General features: G+C 48.5%; 1 protein-coding gene across 1 annotated transcript in view; it reads left to right on the forward strand.

The window, feature by feature from the left end:
* The first annotated feature begins 5,083 nt into the window (after window positions 1–5,083).
* Window positions 5,084–18,278, forward strand: part of LOC147440843 (V-type proton ATPase subunit d2) — an 80,379-nt gene continuing 67,184 nt past the window's right edge. Inside the window, exon 1 of the mRNA XM_086482660.1 lies at window positions 5,084–5,363. Coding sequence (XP_086338786.1) covers window positions 5,183–5,363 — 181 coding nt within the window. The 5' untranslated portion in view covers window positions 5,084–5,182. The remainder of the gene's footprint in view (window positions 5,364–18,278) is intronic.

Consider the following 18,278-nt stretch of genomic DNA (forward strand, 5'->3'; position numbering starts at 1 on the left):
TGTGCATCTTGCAGGCAAGTGGCTCTATGCAAATTGATCTAAAAAAGAGATGGTGTGCTTGGCAATGCCTCGATCGATATGTATGCCAAATGTGGGATAGAAAGCTCACGGTTGTTTTCATCGGATCCAAAGCGAGGTCCTCTCTCCAAATGCAATCACATACGCGTTCATCTACAAGGCATGTGTATATACACAAGATGCTCATATGGGCTTAAAAATTCACTCTGATGTTCTTGGTCATGGGTTGTTGCACAAAACCGTTGTGCCTGGGAATGCCTTCTTTTTTATATGTACGCCAAATGTGGTGCTCTTGTGCGGAATGTTGTCTTTTGAAATGCATTGATTGCAAAATATGCCCGACAACGGTCGGGTGGGCCAGGAAGCTATGGGCTGTATTCAACATTTGCGAAGTGAGGGCCTTTTCCAGATGCTATCACCTACATGCACATCTTGCAAGCATGTGGCTCTATGCAAGAGGCTCTCTAAAAGAGATGGCGTGCTTGGCACTGCCTTTGTTGACACGTACGCCAAATGTGGGACACTTTCAGTATGGCTTTTTCATAAAATTGTTGTGCTTGGCAATGGCTTGGTCGATTGTTAGTAAGGGGTTGTTGCAAACAATTGCCATGCTTGGCAATGCCTTGGTCGATATGTATGCCAGATGTGGTGCCCTTGTGCGGGATGTCGTCTTTTGGAACGCACTGATTGCAGGGTATGCCCAACAATGGCCGGGCCAGCAAGGTCTGGGCTTTTTTTAGCACATGCAAAGCGAGGGCCTTTCTCCAACCTTTCTCCATACGCTATCACCTACGTGTGCATCTTGCAGGCATGTGTCTCTATGCAAATTGCTCTCGAAAAGAGATGGCGTTCTAGGCACTGTCTTGGTTGATATGCATGCCAGATGTGGGACAATGTAGCAAGGACTGTTCCAAGAAATTGTCGTTCTTAGCAATGCCTTGGTCAATACGTATGCTGAATGTGGTGCACTTCAGAAAGCACAAAATCTGCCCGAGGAGCTTCATATCCCTGATGCCGTCTCTTGGAGTGCATTGATTGCAAGATACGCAAAACAAGAGCACGGAGAGAAAGCTCTCGAATGTTTCTAGTGGATCTGAACCGAGGACCTCTTTCCAGATGCAATCACATACGCGTGCATCTTGAAGGCATATGTATGTACACAAGATGCCGATGTGGGTCTCTCTCCATATGGTATCACCTACGTGTCCACATTGCAGGCATGTGTCTCTATGCAAGTGGTTGATACGGGCACAAAAAAATAAGCTTTTTATTGTTGTTCAGAGGCTGTTGAAAAAAGATGTCGTGCTTGGCCCAATCTTGGTCAATAAGTATGACATGTGTGTTGCGCTTCAAAAAAGTGACGGCTTCTCACCCGTCGAAGTCCTTGGAGTTCCTTTATATCAAGCTAGCAAGGACAGGTGATGAAGCTCGAAAAGCTCTAGGCTGTTTTCATCTTTGTATCTACAGTGGGGACTCCTTGAATGCACTCAATGTGGGATGTGCGCAAGAAGAGCAAGGCCAATGAGCGATACAGGAAAGAAGTGCTTGTCTTTGCCTGGGACTATGTGTACGTCACATATGGTGATCTTCAGAACGCACGAAAAGCGCTCGAGGAGCTTCCTATGCGGAACACCGCCTCTTCAAACACACTGATTGTGGGATGTGCCACAAGCTTTCAAAGCAAATACAAAGGTGACTGCATTTGGAAAAAGGCCGCCTCCTTGCTGCATTTATTCAAAATGCATCAAATCTTCTCGACAATACCCTTGTTGAGCATATCCTCGAATTAGGGTTGTCCATGAGACCCCATTTTGAGTTGTGAGCTGGCCAAAGGCTTCTCGAGCTTTTCCAAACATGTCGCACTTTGCATCCATATCTAATAGTACGATATCTCTCCACATGAAGTGAGCGCATCTCTATGGATGCAGCATCTTGAAGGCATGTCACAATTTGCGACAAACAGAAATGGGCAAAAGCCCTCGACTATTTTGAACAAATGCAGGATACGCGCGACGAGAGCATGGCCAGAAAGGTTTCGGCCGTTTTCCGCAGATGCAAAGTGAGGGCCTCTCTCTAGATGCAATCACATATGTTGCTGTGGGATGTCATCTTTTGGAATGCATTGATTGCAGGATATGCCCGACAAGGGTTGGGCATGGAAGCTCTGGCTGTTTTCAATAGGTGTGAAGCAAGGGAAATTCTCTACGTGTGCATCTTGAAGGCATGTGGCTGATGACATGAATGCAAGATGTGGTGTACTTGAGAAAGCAACAAGAGCAGGGTCAAAAAGCTCAAATATGCCTATCGCAAGGGTATCAGAATCCACGATGTGATTGCTAGTCGGGGGTGCAATGTTGGTTGCGAGATATGCCCAATATGCCTATCGCAAGGGTATCGGAATCCAGATGTGATTGCTACTCGGGGGCTGTTATCGGTACAATGTCATGCTTGGCGGTGGTTTGATCAATATTGTGGTTCCCTTTTACGAAATGTAATGCTTGGCACTGCCTTGGTCAACATGTATGCCAAATGTGGCAGGGCCACGGAGCCTTGGGCCAGGCTGTTTCCAACAGATGCAAAGCGAGGGCATCTCAATCACCTATGCTTTGTCTTGAAGGCATGTGGCACTTCCTTGATGTCCGGAATGCCATCTCTACCAGGAAGCTCTTGCTGGCTGTTTTCATAATGCAAAGCAAGGACATTTCTCATGATGTAATCACTTCTGCTTGCATCTTGAAAGCATGTGGCACTACATAGAAGCAATGATCATGTATGCGAGATGTGGTGTACTTGAGAAAGCACCAAAAAGTGCTTAAGGAGCTTCATGTCTGAAATGTTGCCTCTTGGAATACACTGATTGCAGAATGTGCGCAACAAGCAGGGAAAAAGCCTCTAAGCTATTATTAGCCGATGTAAAGCAAGTGTATCTCTCCAAATTCAGTCACCTATACTTTCGTCTTGAAGGCTATGCTTACATCTTGAAGGCATGTGGCTCTATGCAAGTGCTCGAAGAGCTTCTTGTCCGGAGTGTGGACTCTTGAATGCATTGATTGGAAGATTTTCCAGATAGCGGAGGGGCCAGAAAGCTCTTATCTTCTTTTTGCAAATGCGAAGCGAGGGCGTCTCCCCAGTTGCAATCACCTACGCATGCATCTTGAATGCATGTCTCTCTACACAAGATGTTGATGCAAGGAAGCTCTAAGCTATTTTAATTAGACACGAAGTGAGGTTTCTCACTAAATGAGGTGACATGTCTCTTGGAGTGCTCTTATAAGAGGATATGCCCAGCAAGGGTTGACCGAGGAAGCTCAGAAGTGTTTCTATTGGGATGGAACACGAGAGCAATTCCCCACAACAATTGTCTGTCTCAGTGTGCTCATTGCATGGATCGTTGCTCAACGGCTCTTGGAAACATGTTGTGCCTGCCAATTCTTTGGCTCATATGTGTTGTGCTGCACTTGGTCAACATGTATGCCAAATGTGGGACGCCATGGAGCCCGGGGCTATTTCTAACAGAAGCAAAGTGAGGGCACCTCTCCAAATGCAATCACCTACGCTTTCGTCTTGAAGGCATGTGACATTGCCTTGATGTCCGAAATGTCGTGTCTTCAAGTGCATCTGATTGCGGGATATGCCCAAGAGTGATAGGACCAGGGAGCTCTGGCTTGCTGGCTATTTTCAAGATGCAAAGCGAGGATATTCCTCTTGATGTAATCACCTATGCTTGCATCTTGAAAGCATGTGGCACTACGTAGGAGTAATGATCCCATATGCGAAATGTGTTGTTCTTGGGAAAGCACTAAAGACTTCTTGAGGAGCTTTCTGTTCGGAATGTCGTCTATTGGAACGCACTGAATGCATCTTGAAGGCATGTGGCGTTACGCAAGACGCTGATATGGGCAAAAGAATTATTGATGATATTTTCAGTCAAGGGCTGTTGAAAAAAGAAGTCATGCTTGTATGCTTTTCGACGGTGATACTAACAAAAAAATTCACAATATATATATTGTTAGTCAGAGGCTCTTGGAAAAAGATGTCGTGCTTGGCACTACCTTTTTACAAGATGCGAAGGGATGTTCTGTCTCTAATTGCAATCACCTATGCTTCCACCTGGAAGGCTTGTGGCCTTATACAAGATCTTTGAATGGGTGAAAGAATTCATGTTGTGGTTGCAAGTCAAGGGCTGTTGCAAAAACATTCAGGAAATGCTTTGATCCATATGTATGCCAGATGAGGTGTCCGTATTAAAGGACAAAACCGATGAGCTTTCTATGCAAAATGTCGCCTTCATAGTGCGTTGATTGCTGAATATGAGATACATGGCTCTAGCAAGGAGGCTTTGGGCTATCTTATCCATATGGAAAGACCCGCTTCTTCCTAAAGTTTCTCCACCCAAATAGTCACAAGCCTATCTCCTTCATCCTCCTCCATGGGATGTCATCTCTTGGAGAGCGGGTTAAGAGCAGGAGATGCCCAACATCGTTGATGCAAGGTGCATTGACGACATACATTCAATCGCGCAGTGAGTAAGCATTATCATTCTGTGATTTTTGACATTTTTGACATTGCGAACGCAGTTAATGAACACACTAAAAATTGTACGCTGCCGTGGGAATGGCACGTTCCCTCGTATTATAAAAATTGGGAAGGACTGTGCAAACTCTCCCATGCAAGGAAACTTGCATGTTTTGTTTTTTTTTGAAACATAAAAATAGAACAACAAACAATTAATTACATTGACAACTTGTATCATTACGAACATTGAGCTTGACAAACCTCTAACCCTACTCGTGGTTTCCTGCAAGGTATCCCTCTGAAGTAGTACGATCGATATCTTATTCTTACGAGGTACACCTCTGAACCATGGCAATCGGTAGCCTCTCTCTCTCTCATCCTTTCGTAACTTTTTTCACTTGAGAAGTATTGAAATGACATATATAGTTTCCAATATTTTGCTTAATCTTAATTAGATCCGAACAAATCTAACGAAGCACTCTAGTTATATTTTTATGTCCAATATTATTATAGCTTTTAGCCTATGCAATGTAATGATAAGCGCAAATTTTGTATTACGAGTTGAGAGAGAGTTGAATGCGTGTTGAGAGAATCGTCTGTGCGAGTAGCGGGTGACAAGAGGGGGAGAGTCCGAAGAGCAGAGAAGAATATGTATGGGTTTGAGGCCTTAACTTTCAACATCCATGGAGGTTATCTGGAGGCAATCGTGCGTGGGCACCGTGGGGGCCTTCTCACAGCCGTCGATTACAACAACCTCTGCCAATGCGAGACGCTGGACGACATCAAGATGCATCTCTCTGCTACCGAGTATGGACCTTACCTTCAAAATGGTACTTTCTTACTGCTTTCTTCTCTCTTTTTGGATCCAGATCCTCGTCTCTCTCTCTCTCTCTCTCTCTCTCTCTCTCTCACACACACACACACACACACACACACACACACACACACACACACTACCATGGCTTGCTCTTCTCTCTCCATTCAGGAAAAAATTGATTTTCTTGGTCTCGTGGTATGAAATTTTGATCTAGCTGGCTTTGAGGACAGATGTCAGGTGCTTAATGTAGTTAGCTTCCCTCGAGTTACTTTTTCTCTACAATTTAGGTTGCCTTGCATGTTGAAGCAATACATCTATCTTTGGCACTCCTGTTATGTCCTCAGTACAATGGCAGAAACCTGTCCCGTATATAAAGATGGATGTAGCTCTCCTTAGATGTCCCTATTTCAATGAACAACACCAACTATCGGTTATGGAAAGTGGATCGACCGGTATCCAATTAGCGGCCTATGCATGGACGAAGTTCTTAAGGAAGCCGTCAATTTGTTTGGCTCGGGATTGTGAAGCCAAAAGCAAATGTACAAGTTCGCTAGAGGATAGAGGCAAAGGCAAGCTTGACAAGGATGGCAGGACCAATGCTCAGTTAGTTGCCTCGGTATCCACGAGGTCCGAGATTTGTTGTTATAAATTCGAGAAGACGTTTTGTTTGGCTTGGGAATGCAAAACCAAAGGCAAAAGCAAGAACTCACCAAAGAATAAAGGCAAAGGCAAGCTAGACAGAGATAACGGTGATAAAGATTCAATGTTTGAGGTCTCTTGGGACTGTTCCTGTCTGCATGGCACATGTGGGTACGACCGGAATGGCCACGATGCAAGATTTCTAGTTAGGTGGTTGATGTCGCCACTAGCTTCAGCCAAGGAGAGGCTTGTGAGTGGTAGAAGGGGCAAATAGTGCTTCCTACAAATGATTTGGACCCATGTGTTGGAGTTCAAGTTATTGATGTTTGAATACGTGGGTCGGAGTTCAATGCACATGCATTTGGCAAGGAACCAATGTGACGTGTCACAGGACTTGGACACCCCAAGCAGAGAATCTGACACGACACACGAGAGAATCACTGCCCAGAGGTATTGGCCCCAAAACCTGGCGCCCCTTTCGGTATTTCTTTATTATATTAATGCTTGAGCAAAGTACAACACTCAAAGGGGTCCTTTGCTCTCAGACTCTGCGTCCAAATGCTCTGAACAGGGAGGCCCCTTGGGTTCTTTTATTCCTACAAGGGATGCAAAAAGTGTGAGTGGGCAGTGTGCGGAAGCGTGAGAGCAGAGAGAGAGAGAGAGAGAGAGAGAGAGAGAGAGAGAGAGAGAGAGAGAGAGAGAGAGAGAGAGAGAGAGAGAGATAGTAGACACAAACGCCAGAGATGGTGAAGAGGGGGCGATCAGCCCCCCATGACTACCATGAGCAGAAGACCTAATACAATCAGACTTGTGATCTTTGTGAGATAATGAGATGGGGAAGTGGGTACCACCTTGGCCCTATAAATAGGTGCCCGAGGGGAGGTAGGGTAAGGCTTGATAAAAATCCCCACGACCCAACAAAAAAATGATATATGGAAATATATGAGGGCGCCCTCGGCCCAAAGTGGGCGGCCGGCCCCAAACTCGGGCGGCTAGACCAGGTACAACCTAGACTATGGGTGTCCAACCTGGAGACATACTAGTCGTACAAGTATGCCCTAGACCTATGAAGCAGCAGAATGGTGTAAGTCTAACACCCACTCTCAGCACCGGAATGTTGAACAAACCTCATGAAGCCGAAGATGTGAGTCAAAAGATGAAGATGTCTGCTGCGATTCCTGCAGCAGTTTGGGGCGTCCTAACCTCCGAGAAATCTCCATGGTAAATTGCCGTCACGAGCAGTGTAGCAAACTACTGTACTCCGCCAAACAGGGTGAAGATACTGCGTGAAGGTCCCGAATTGAGTGTGAAAACAACTCCTTGTCGTAAAAGAAGTGCCAATAGACCTGCAAGTGTCCTGCCTGATAGGATCTGTGGTGTCTGTAGTCAAACCGTCTGGAGAAAATGGTGAAGCCCAGGAACCGTCATGAGAATGCACGGAAGCCTGTCAATGCATGAACCTGCAACCCAGTGTGGCCAGGTGGCTAAGCTGTGTAAAACTCCAAGAAGGCCAGATGTAGTAATCTGCGCCATAAACTCCTCCGAATCAAGGAAAGCCAGACTAAGCAGTCTGCACTGTAGAAGCTACCGTCAGCTCTGCAGGTAGTCACCGGTAGACGGCACGGACCACCAGCAGATGGTGTCCTGTCAGTAGGTAGGGTAATCCAAGATGAGGGGAAAGCAAGACTCAACAGTCTGCACTATGAAGGGCCTTTGAGAAGAGGTGTGGTCAGACGAAGCTGTTTGCACCGTAATCATCCTATAGAAGTAGGGAAGCCAGACTGAGCAGTTTGCGCTATGAAGATCCTCTGAGGAGGAAAGGCCGGACCAATCTGTCTGCGTCGTCTTGCCTATATCACTAGCCTTTAATCCTCTGGTGTCAACCAAAACATATCCACGCCAACAACGCTACCAAACCGCAAATCGGTGTGGCTCCCAATGTGAATGAGCTGGGAGTGGCCTATTGCCCAGGTCGGGGGACGAGTCTGCTGTAGGTTACCGAGGTTGAGTGTGAACAAATTTGAAGGTAGCAATCCAAATGATCGAGTGTAGAAGAGCAATTGCACTACCATCCAAGCCAAGCTCCGGGTGACTCCGGATGTAGTCGCGGGATGCCTGATCTCCCGCATCTTGCGGGTAAACTCTCCAAGAGAGTCCAAAGCACTGAAGTCACACACCAATCTGTAGATCCAAGCAATGAACCTGTCCAAGAAGATATCTAAGATCCTCTCCCTAAGTCCATGTAGATGCTCCTGTGTAAGCAAGTGATATGACGTGTCGAGGTCGAGTGATAAGTGTCTATCCACCCAAGATGGTGGTGTCTTCTTTGGGAATGTCGGAATCCCATATGCCAAGAGCATGGCCATATCTCGTGTGAACTTCTTTGATGAGTGCATAGGTGTGTCCATAGCAAACCACAAGTCACCACCCCCTTTGGAGTGCGCAATCGCCGAATGATTGCTGGAATGAATGGATCTCCCAAGGATCGTACACCAGTAGATGATCAAGCCGATACCGTGTATTGCAGCAGTCACTGAGAGAGACCGCACGGACCACCATCAGATGGTGTCCTGGAAGGAGGTAACTTCATCCTTTGTGAAAAAACACAAGCCATGTGGCTGTCGTCCACACAAAAACACAACTGCGAGGTGATGAAAACGTTGCTCTCCAGCGATTTTCAGCGTGCTCGTACGCTCCCGGCATGGTCCAGAGCGGTGCAGAGGTGTATGGGCACAAAGTGACTTGCCTCGGCTGTCTGGAGTCCCACAACCTCTCCCAAAAGGCTGCCAAGAACTCAACTGTGAGACCCTCCTCCTGCCAATGAAGTGCCGCAGCAGGGGGAGCCTCTCTTTGTGCTGCCAGTATGTGACGTCCCAGTCGAACAGTGTACTGAAAGAAAGGGACACCTGGGTGGTCTGTAGAAGAGAAAGGATCCCTCCAAAGCTACTCCCCAGGATCCCACTGTACTCGTGCCAGTGGACAGCACTCCCAAGCCCACAGTCTTTAGTGTCCAGTCTCAAGAGCAGCTGAGTCAGGATCGATGACACAAGTCCTCCCACAGATGCCCATTACTCGGATCCTCTGAAAACAACGATCTGCCACCTGCGGGGCCTCTACCGCAACTCGCTGTAAGCGTCCCTCACCCTGTAACTCGAAAAACAGGGAGGGAACAGTCTTTGAGCAAGCCCGAACTGAGATGAGAACCTCCAGTCGCGTGAAGGCTCCCATCCATCTGGGCGCTGTTGACTCGAGATGTGTGAGCCACTCAACTAGAACTGCCTCTGAGATGTCCTTGCACATGCTTTGCACCCCTCTCATGCCCTGAAGCTGAAAGCCCTGCAGCTCCTCTGACAAGCCTGAAAACTGTAACGAGTCACCTAAAGAGAGTGCTGGACCCGTTGCCATGGGACCCCAGGAAACATGAGCTTGACTACCAACCAAGTGGCCTCTTTGAGTGCTAACCATGGGGTTTCAAACAAGGGGCTGTCGCAGGCGCTCCTCCGTGCAAGTAGGTTGCCGCTGCTCCAGGCCTCGCCGCAAGTGCTTCCAAGGTCGAAGCAAACCCACAACGAAGCGGTCCTCCGGTCTCCTGCTCAAACCAACTCTGCGCATCTCTGTGAAGATCCATCTGGTGGAAGGTTGCCAGGGAGAATAAGTCCTCGGACGATGAACTTCCCAAGAAGGGCTCTGCTCTGCTGTGCTGGGTCGATGATCCCAAGCCCTCCCTGTGAACAAGGAAGAGTGATGACCTGCCAAGCCACTTTGGCCCGGGCTGACTCCTGATCGGCCTCTCTACCTGGCTGATACAAGAACTCGAGAAGATCCAACAAGAAGTGATGTACCACATAGAAGCCAACAACACTTGATTGGCTACTACAACTCTGCCAGCCAAAGAAAGTCGTGCGGAGCTCCAATGTAACAACTTCCTCCTGATAGACAGGAGGAGGGGAGCAATCTGTTGCTCGGGAGACAAGTCCAAACCAACCTGACAGCCCAAGTATCGAACTGCAGTCCCGGGGGGATCCACCTGAAACCCTCACCTGGCATCCAATCGGGTACAGGAGCACTATCAACCGAGAAGCGACTGTCTTTCTCCAGTTGATCAATGCGCCAGATGCACAACAGAAGGTCTCAAGAGCCTACTCACAGTTGTGGAGGTTTGGCCTCCTGGGCATCCAAGTACAAGGCTGAGTCGTTAGCAAACTCAGCGTCCAGGAGCTCATCTCCCCGAATAGGGAGTGCTAAGTCCCATAGACCAACCTGCTGCGACACCAAAAACCTGCTCATCGCCTCAGCATAGAACAGAAAGAGGAATGGGGCAAGAGGGCAGCCCTGTCTGACCGAACGTGTGAGCATGAAACGATCACCCCTACCTCCTGACAAAAGTACTTGACTGTGTGCCCGTCTGTACAAAGCTGACACCCCTTTGATCCAAGCATCTGAGAAGCCCATCCTGCGTAGAGTGCCCTTCAGAAAGTCCTAATCAACTCTGTCGTAGGCCTTCTCAAAATCGAGAAGAAGAATCACTAGATCCTCACCACGGAGCCGTGCTAGGGCAGAAGCCTCCCAAAAAGTAAAGATGTTGTCAAGGATACTGCGCTCCTTGACAAAACCTGTCTGAGTCCCATGTAAAAGGCTTCTAGAAGTGACTGGATCCTCAAACTCAGAGCCTTGGCAAGAATTTTGTAGGCTGAGTTGAGGATGGTGATGGGGCGCCACTGTCGAATCCCATCCAAGGAGCCACCCTCCTTGGGAATGAGGTAGATGAGACCCTCACTCATGATGTCAGGCATCTCTCCTGTGTGCAAAATGTACTGAAAAGCACTACAGAGATCTGGGCCAAGCAAGTCCCTGTACTCCAAGAAAAAACTGGGAGTCAAGCCATCCTCACCTGGACAACTACCATGGGGGAGTGCACTAAGAGCCATGTGCAACTCCTCAAGCTGAAGTGGCAGCTCAAGCCTCTGACGCATCTCCTCAGTCACAAGGCAAGGCATTTGTGCCCACACCTGCTCCCTGCATGCATCCTGACGCTCTGATTGAGGCTCTGCAAACAGTAACTCACGGTAAAAGTCAGTAGCAACTGCACGCATGTCCTCTGGCTCAGAAGCAATTGACCCGTCGGGTCTCCTCAACTGACTGACCTTGGCATGCGTATGCCGAGGTCCCACTGCCTCGAAGAAAGCACTAGTCACTCTGTCACCCACCTGTGTCCACTGAGATGCCTGTCAATGGAAAGCAAACTCATGGCGCCACTCCTCTGTGCTAACAAGCTCCTGGCGAGCCTGCTGTAACTGCTCGTCCAACCAAGGACTGTCTGGATGCTGCTCCTGCATCCTCTGCAAGGAAGCAACGCCTCGTTTGAGACGCTCCTCCTCCTCTCTAGGTTCAGCCAGGCGAGCCAACGATTCCTGGAGAAAGAAACGACTAAGCTGAGCTAGTCCTGAGGCCACTCTGTCAGCAATAGAATCTTGCATGTCCAAGTTCTCTGTCCGGAGAGCCTCTACTCGCTCTCTGAGTGCAGAGTCCAACAGACCCTCTCAGGGATGCGAAGCATCGTGCTCCCCCTCCTCTGTCTGAGGATCACTGTTGCATGGTTCGAGAAGGTAGACCTTGCCAAAATGCCAACTGTCCCACCTAAGTCACAAAAATGGTCACTAGTGTAGAAGCGATCTATCCGCGATAGATTCACTCCTCCCACTCTGCGGTCCGAATGAGAGAAGGCCAAGCTGTCTGGAGGCCTCACAAAACCAGAGTGCTGCTGCACATCCGAAACCCTCAAAGTCATACAAAACCTCTCCCAAGCTACCACCAATCCTGTCAGAAGGGTCCTCCAACATGTTGAAGCCACCCCCTATGCACCATTGCTCTGCCTGCGGCAGAGACTCAACAATCTATGACCAAAACTCTGCTCGTGCACTTGCCACATTGGGCGCATATATGTTCAGGAAGCCCACAAGGCAACCCTAAACGTGCATAGTGATCCACTGAGCCCTACCTGGCACAATAATCCCTCTGCCCACAACGGTCTGCTGCAAAGAATCCGCAATAGTCATACATACCCCACCCTGGATGCCTCCAAGTCCAAAAGCAGCTGACCAAAAAGTATCGTCGTCCACGCAAGAACTGACTACAACGTCTAATGCGGCTCTCACACAGATGATACTCCTGTGGCATAAGAAGATCAATTTCGCCTCCCACAAGGCAACGCTAAAGCTCCTCACGCAGTCGGCCCATCTGACGCTGAAACTGGGGCCCACCTAGACCCTGCACGTTCCTTGAGACGATCCTCATGGGGAGCGAGAGAAAAGATGTTGCCGTAGTAGCTAAACGTGCTATCTTCGAGGCTGGCTTGGATGGGGAGTAATCCGCATCCGAGCGTCCTCTAGATAGGCGTGACTGCAAAGAGTGCCTGGCCCAAGCTCAAGTAGACCGAGCCGTACGTAAAGCAATCTCCTCTGTCCAGGAGTTCTCATGAATGTGTACATAGCATGGCGAGCACTGCGTATCAGCAAAGAAGTGAACCACAATGTATCTACATCCTGCTGCATCTGGAGGGGTCACCGCAAACTTGGCCAATGGCCACAGAGTCTGCAGCATGTCTGTAACTCCTAAGTCTCCCATGTGGTGAGAGAACTCTAGGGCCTGTGTATGCAACCACTCCAACACTAAGTCAAGAGTCCACTCAATCTGGTCCCTGCCATAAAGGGGAAAAGAGAAGCCAATCGTTGAGTCCAAGGCCTCTATCCCCCTAGCTGCAAGGAACAGAACATGAACCCTGAAGCAGGCTGCCTCGTGGTCTGTTGAGGGGTCATTGAGAAAGCGTGTAAAGTCATAGTCAAAGAAGTCCCATCGACGCCGAATGTCAAAGCTTGTCAGACCACGAGGGACTGCTGCAAAGGGAGACGTCTGTACCTGTAAAGGGGGTCGCAAGAAAGGCTGTCCCTCTCTCGCCAAGCAACTCGTGGCAAAGGCGCTGCCAAGAGATCTCCTAGCAGCCGGGGATGGCCCTGCCTCCTGGGGCGACTGTGGAACTGGAGCGGGAGGGGGGGGGGAACTCGGGAGAAGGGGGGGCTGTCGAGGGTGAAATTGAGGTGGGGGCTGGAGCAGGGACCTCGTCCTGCTCAAGAGGACCTAATCGGTTCCCCGTGGGAACCCACTGCTGTTGGGCAGGCGCTTGAGGACCACCCTGAGTGCCAGGCTGTCGTTGTGGCCCTTGCCGTCGTCGACCACGAACCTGTTGCCATCCCTCCTCCGCTAGAGCCCCAGGCTCGGAGGGCGGCTCTGCCTGTGTGCTCTGTCTTTCTACCTGTGGTTGCTGGCAAGCCCTTGCAGGTTGGGGCCGAGTCTGTGGTGTAGATCGTGGCCTTCTCTGTGGACAGGCTTTTGCAAGATGGCCCATCTGTCGACAAATGAAGCACTGGTTCGGGAGGCCCGAGTACTCTACGCTGTCTAAACCAACCCCCACTCACCCAAGGAAGGAGGATGACCTTCGAGAGAGTGTGAGTGTCTCTAACCAGAATGCGAACTGAGGGAATGTTAGCTGCCTTGGCAGCTACTGAGGCTGCTGTGCGAGGTGTCTCCAAGACAGTCCCAATCACTGAGCCTATCCTGGACAAAAGTGGTAGGTACTCCCTCCGCAAACCAGGAAAGCAGACGGAGATGGGAATATCTGCCTCTCTACCAAGATATCTGAAGCAGGGTCAAAACCATGTCTCCACTGTCGAAAGTGGGCTCGAGTTGCTCGGATGGTCAAGGGGCTCATGGCGATGACCTTGGACGCCATCTCGGAGGTCTCCAACTCGATCTGATAGTAGCCTCGTCTGAGAATCTGAACGTCCAAGATCTTGCCCACCTCTGCGAGAAGGCGGGCCTGGAGAAGGTCACGCAGCTCTCTTTTGCTAGGTCTGGTGCCGAGAATCTTGTAGATGACAGAAGTCGCCTGCAAGCGCTCTACCTCTGCGGCTAGGCTCGCTTGCTCTGTCGATGAAAGAGCAAGTCGAATGGTGGGCTCAGCGGGGTGGGGCGAGGGGACTTCGTCTGTGGCGGAGCTTGAGCCTCCATCTGTGTCTGTTGTTGCTGTGAAGAAAAAACGAAAAGTCGTTGACGAAAGGAGATCGGGGATGCGAGGATGCGAGGCGTGGCTTGCGGGCTGAGGCAAAAAGCTGGGTGGCAGGCGGGTAGGGCAGCGGTGAAGGGCGGGCAGGGTGACAGGCGGGCAAAGGGAAGTGGGCGGGCAGAGGGCCGGGTGACAGGCGGGCAGAGGGCAGCGGGCGGGCTAGGCAGCGCGTAGCAGGTGTGGGCGGCGAGGGCAGGGATGGCGCGCGGGGGGGGGGGGGGGGTGGGCGCTTCAGCAGCAGCGAGCAGCAGATCTGAGTTGAGGGGGGTGACTAATCCTTATTGCAACCATGTCTATCCAGATCATTCAGACCGAAATGCTGCAGTCATTTCGTCTATCAGTTCCCGCACTTAAACAAGTCAAGAACAAGTCAGTATCGGGAATTCCAATTCATAAAGTCATACAGCAGAATACTGTCAGCTCACAGTATCCCTGAAACTCAAAAGAGACATCAATGACTTTAGTATCCAAAATTGGGACAATTTGTTGACAAAGGAGTGGAGCGACTCCCCTCTTGTGCATGCCCACTGCACCAAATTCCGCCCAACTGAGTTCGGGGTTCAATTTTGGAATATACTATGCTAAACCAAAAGCTTCAAGGTAAAGGTTCACAATTTGAGGAGTATCTGCCAGGTCCTCCTCCTCCATTCACTTCGCATCCAATGTGGAGTAGGTCTTGAATTGAACCAAGAACCGTCTTATCGAACCAAGAACCGTCTTATCGCTTTACCTTTTATCTTTCTGTGCCAATATTTGTTCTTGAACGAGTATCTACTCGTTTTCCTCCAATTCGGGTTGCTCATCTGGCTCCCCATCATCGGACACATCGCGTTTAAAAGGCTTCAAGAGACTCATGAAAACATTGTGAAGTCTCCAAGTGTCGGGCAGCTTCAGTCTAAAGGAGACATCATTTATCTTTTCAGAAATCTGGAAAGGTCCATAGTATCGCATGCTAAGCTTTCGAGAAAGCCGCTCCTTTCCCTCTTTCTTTCTCAAGCGTGTCTTCTCAAAAAGTAAGAGCACCCAATCGTTCTCCCTCAATTTCAAATTGTGATGATGTCGATCTGCTACCTTTTTCTGAGATTTTTGCAAAGCCTTCCGGACCAAGTCCAAGTCCCTCGTAAACTGGTCGGCTTCAAAGAAATATCTTATCTTTCGTGCTAAGGAAGGGTGGAACCTTCGTAGCAAATTCAATAATCTCAACCGGCACCTTCTTCATCAAAGAGTTAATCGTGTTTCTGTAGGCATATTCCACCAAAGGTAAAAACCCTTTTCCCATGAAGTCTTTAGATTCAAATAAGAAGACTTCAACAAATCCAGTACCACTGAATTAGCAATCTCTGATTGCCCGTTAGTCTGCGGGTGGCACGATGACGGGAACTGCAACCGTGTGCCAATGTTCTCCCACATAGCCTTCTAAAACAAACTCGTGAATCTGTGGTCTCTGTCGGAGACAATCGTCTCAGGCATGCCATGTAATTTGAATATCTGGGCAATAAACAATCGTGCCCACGCAATGTTTTCGGGAGATCAAAAATGAAATCCATTGCAGATACTTTTCTAGGGTCAGGTGGGTATGGGTAAAGGCTGTAATAATCCCTGTGCTTTATGCTTGTCAAAACTTGACCTTCTGGCATACCAAGCAACTGCGTACAAAATCGTCCACGTCCTTCTTGAGTCTCGGCCAAAAGAAGTATCTCTCTACACCTCTCAAGGTGGTAGCAATGCTGCTGTGACCCGTAAAAGGCGGAGAGTGGCATTCGGTCATAACCTTTCCCTCAACGGCTGTGTAACGCACAACATGGTTTTCTTCATCAAGTAGCCATCCCGAATAGAATATCCAGCTACTATCTCCCCATTCCGTATCCGAGTGAAAATATATGCAAAAGCTGTATTTGTGGCATACCGATCGACCATATCCTCAAAGCTCCTATGATGTATCGCCGAAATAGCGAGAACCAACTGCTTTTGGGACAAAGCATCTGCCACCAAATTCTTTTGTCCCTGCACATGGACAATCTAGAAGTGAAACTGTGACGAGATGTTCGTCCACCGCATCTGCTTTTCCGATAGCTGCTTTTGTGACAAGAAGTAGCGTAAACTCTGATGTTTTGTGAAGACAGTAAAATCCGCTCCGAGTAGGTAATGTCGCCACTGAGTAAGAGCATGGATAACCGCCAAAGCTCTTTCTCATAAATTTGTGCTGTCAATTCCGGCATTGAAAACAGTCGGCTTTCGTAGGCAATGACATGGCCTTCTTGCATTAAGACCGCACCTAGACTACGACCACAAGCATCACAATATACTTCAAATGACTTCTGTAAGTCCGACAAAGTCAAAACTGGTCCTGTTTACAATTTCTCTTTCAATGTCTGAAAGGCAGTTACCTTTTGTGGATCCCCATGAGAAAGGGACTCCTTTCTGCGTCAACATATGCAAAGGGGAAGCAACCTCTGCAAACTTTCTAATGAACCGCCTGTAGTACGAACACAAGCCCAAGAAGCTTCTAACTTCATGGATATTCTTCAAATCGGGCCAATCACGGATAGTCTCTATCTTGGCCGGGTCCATCTGCACTGCTGCTGCTGCTCAGACAATGCGTCTCAAAAAGTGTCTCTCTGGTAGGAAAAATTCACTTTTTTTCTTCACCTTGTGATCTCGTAGTGCGTGAAAGACCTGTAGTAGCAGATGGTCTCTATGTTCGGCCCTATCCTTGGAGAAAACAATGATGTCGTCAAAGACAGTGCCAACAAATAGTATGTACTCTCGAAAAATTTTGTCCATCATCCGGTTAGGCCAAAAGGCATCACCAAAAACTCAAATAACCCAAAAGTCGTCCAATAAGCTGTCTTGTAGATGCGCGATTCGGATCTGATGATATCTGCTCTTTAAATCATTCCTGCTAAAACACGAGGATCCCTGTAGTCGGTCAAGAATATTATCGATCCTAGGAGTCGGAAATCTGTTCTTGAGGGTGATTTTGTTGAGAGCTCTATAATGGATGCACATTCTCCAAGATCAGTCTTTCTTCAAAACCAAAAACACCGGAGAGTAGTAAGGTGAAGTATTCGGCTGGATAAGACCCTTTTCCAAGAGGTCTTTCACTTGGTTCACAATTTCTTCATTCTGAGCTCGGCTCACGCGGTAAGGTGGCCGGTTCGGTGTGCTTCAGGTATCGGATCAATAGTATGATCCTCAGGACGAGCTATTGGCAACTCGATTGGCAGGTCCTCAGAAAAGTAATTGGCATGAGTGTGGAGAAAATCTTGGTACTCTTTTTCTATGTCAAAACATATTCAACCTTCAATCATCATTCAGTTCTCTCTAGAAAATTGAGGAAAGAAACTAAATTTCATCAAGGTTTTGTGCCCTTCATTTGTCAAAGTCGCTTTCTCAGCCCAAGAGTCAACCACGACATTGTTCGTATGGTACCAAGGGATTTCGAGGAGGACGTCACAATCTCCCAAGGGCATTACATAGAAGTCCTCGTGCCCTAAACACCCTTGACATTGCAAACAAAGTTTGCCAATGATCGGTGTAATGGCATCATCCTGCCCGGGTGCCGCTAGAACTACCTCCGCCTGTGGCCTTAGCCTGTCGGGCGTAATCCCAAATCGAGCTGCCAATTCAAGTGAAAAGAAGTTGGCCTTGGCTCCTCCATCAGAGAAAGATGAGGGCTTCCTGTTCTTTCACTTTGCCCTAGGTGCAGCAAAGTTTGTACTTTCGTTCATTTGGTTCGGGTCCCATGCAATGTGGTACTAGTTCTGTTTTCATCTGCCTTTTCTGCCACATTTCTCTGCTGCTCTAGAACTCTCTGGCCTGTCTTCAATCTGTTCTTGCTGTGCCTTTTTAGGGCACTTCGCGGAGATGTGTCCAATTTCCCCGCATCCAAAACACTTCCCCTCTTTGAGATAGATAATCCTTTCTCTAAGAGTTTGTTGAGGATGTGTATCTTTCTTTTCTTTGTTCTGGGAACTCTTTCTCTTTCTACTTTCATTATTAGAAGTCTGTTGAGTTCTTTGGGTCAAGATCTCATCAGTGGGGTATGTCAGATTGCCCCAAGTGTATGGCAAAACCCGTTTCGCATGACCATGAATTCTTGAATAGAGTTCGACTTTTGTTCCAAGCAGTAATCTTGGATCTCTGCAGGAAGTTAGCAGCAAAACCGCT

The sequence above is a fragment of the Adiantum capillus-veneris genome, chromosome 15, assembly GCF_014529385.1.
Source record: "Adiantum capillus-veneris isolate H3 chromosome 15, ASM1452938v2, whole genome shotgun sequence".
Classification (NCBI taxonomy): domain Eukaryota; kingdom Viridiplantae; phylum Streptophyta; class Polypodiopsida; order Polypodiales; family Pteridaceae; genus Adiantum; species Adiantum capillus-veneris.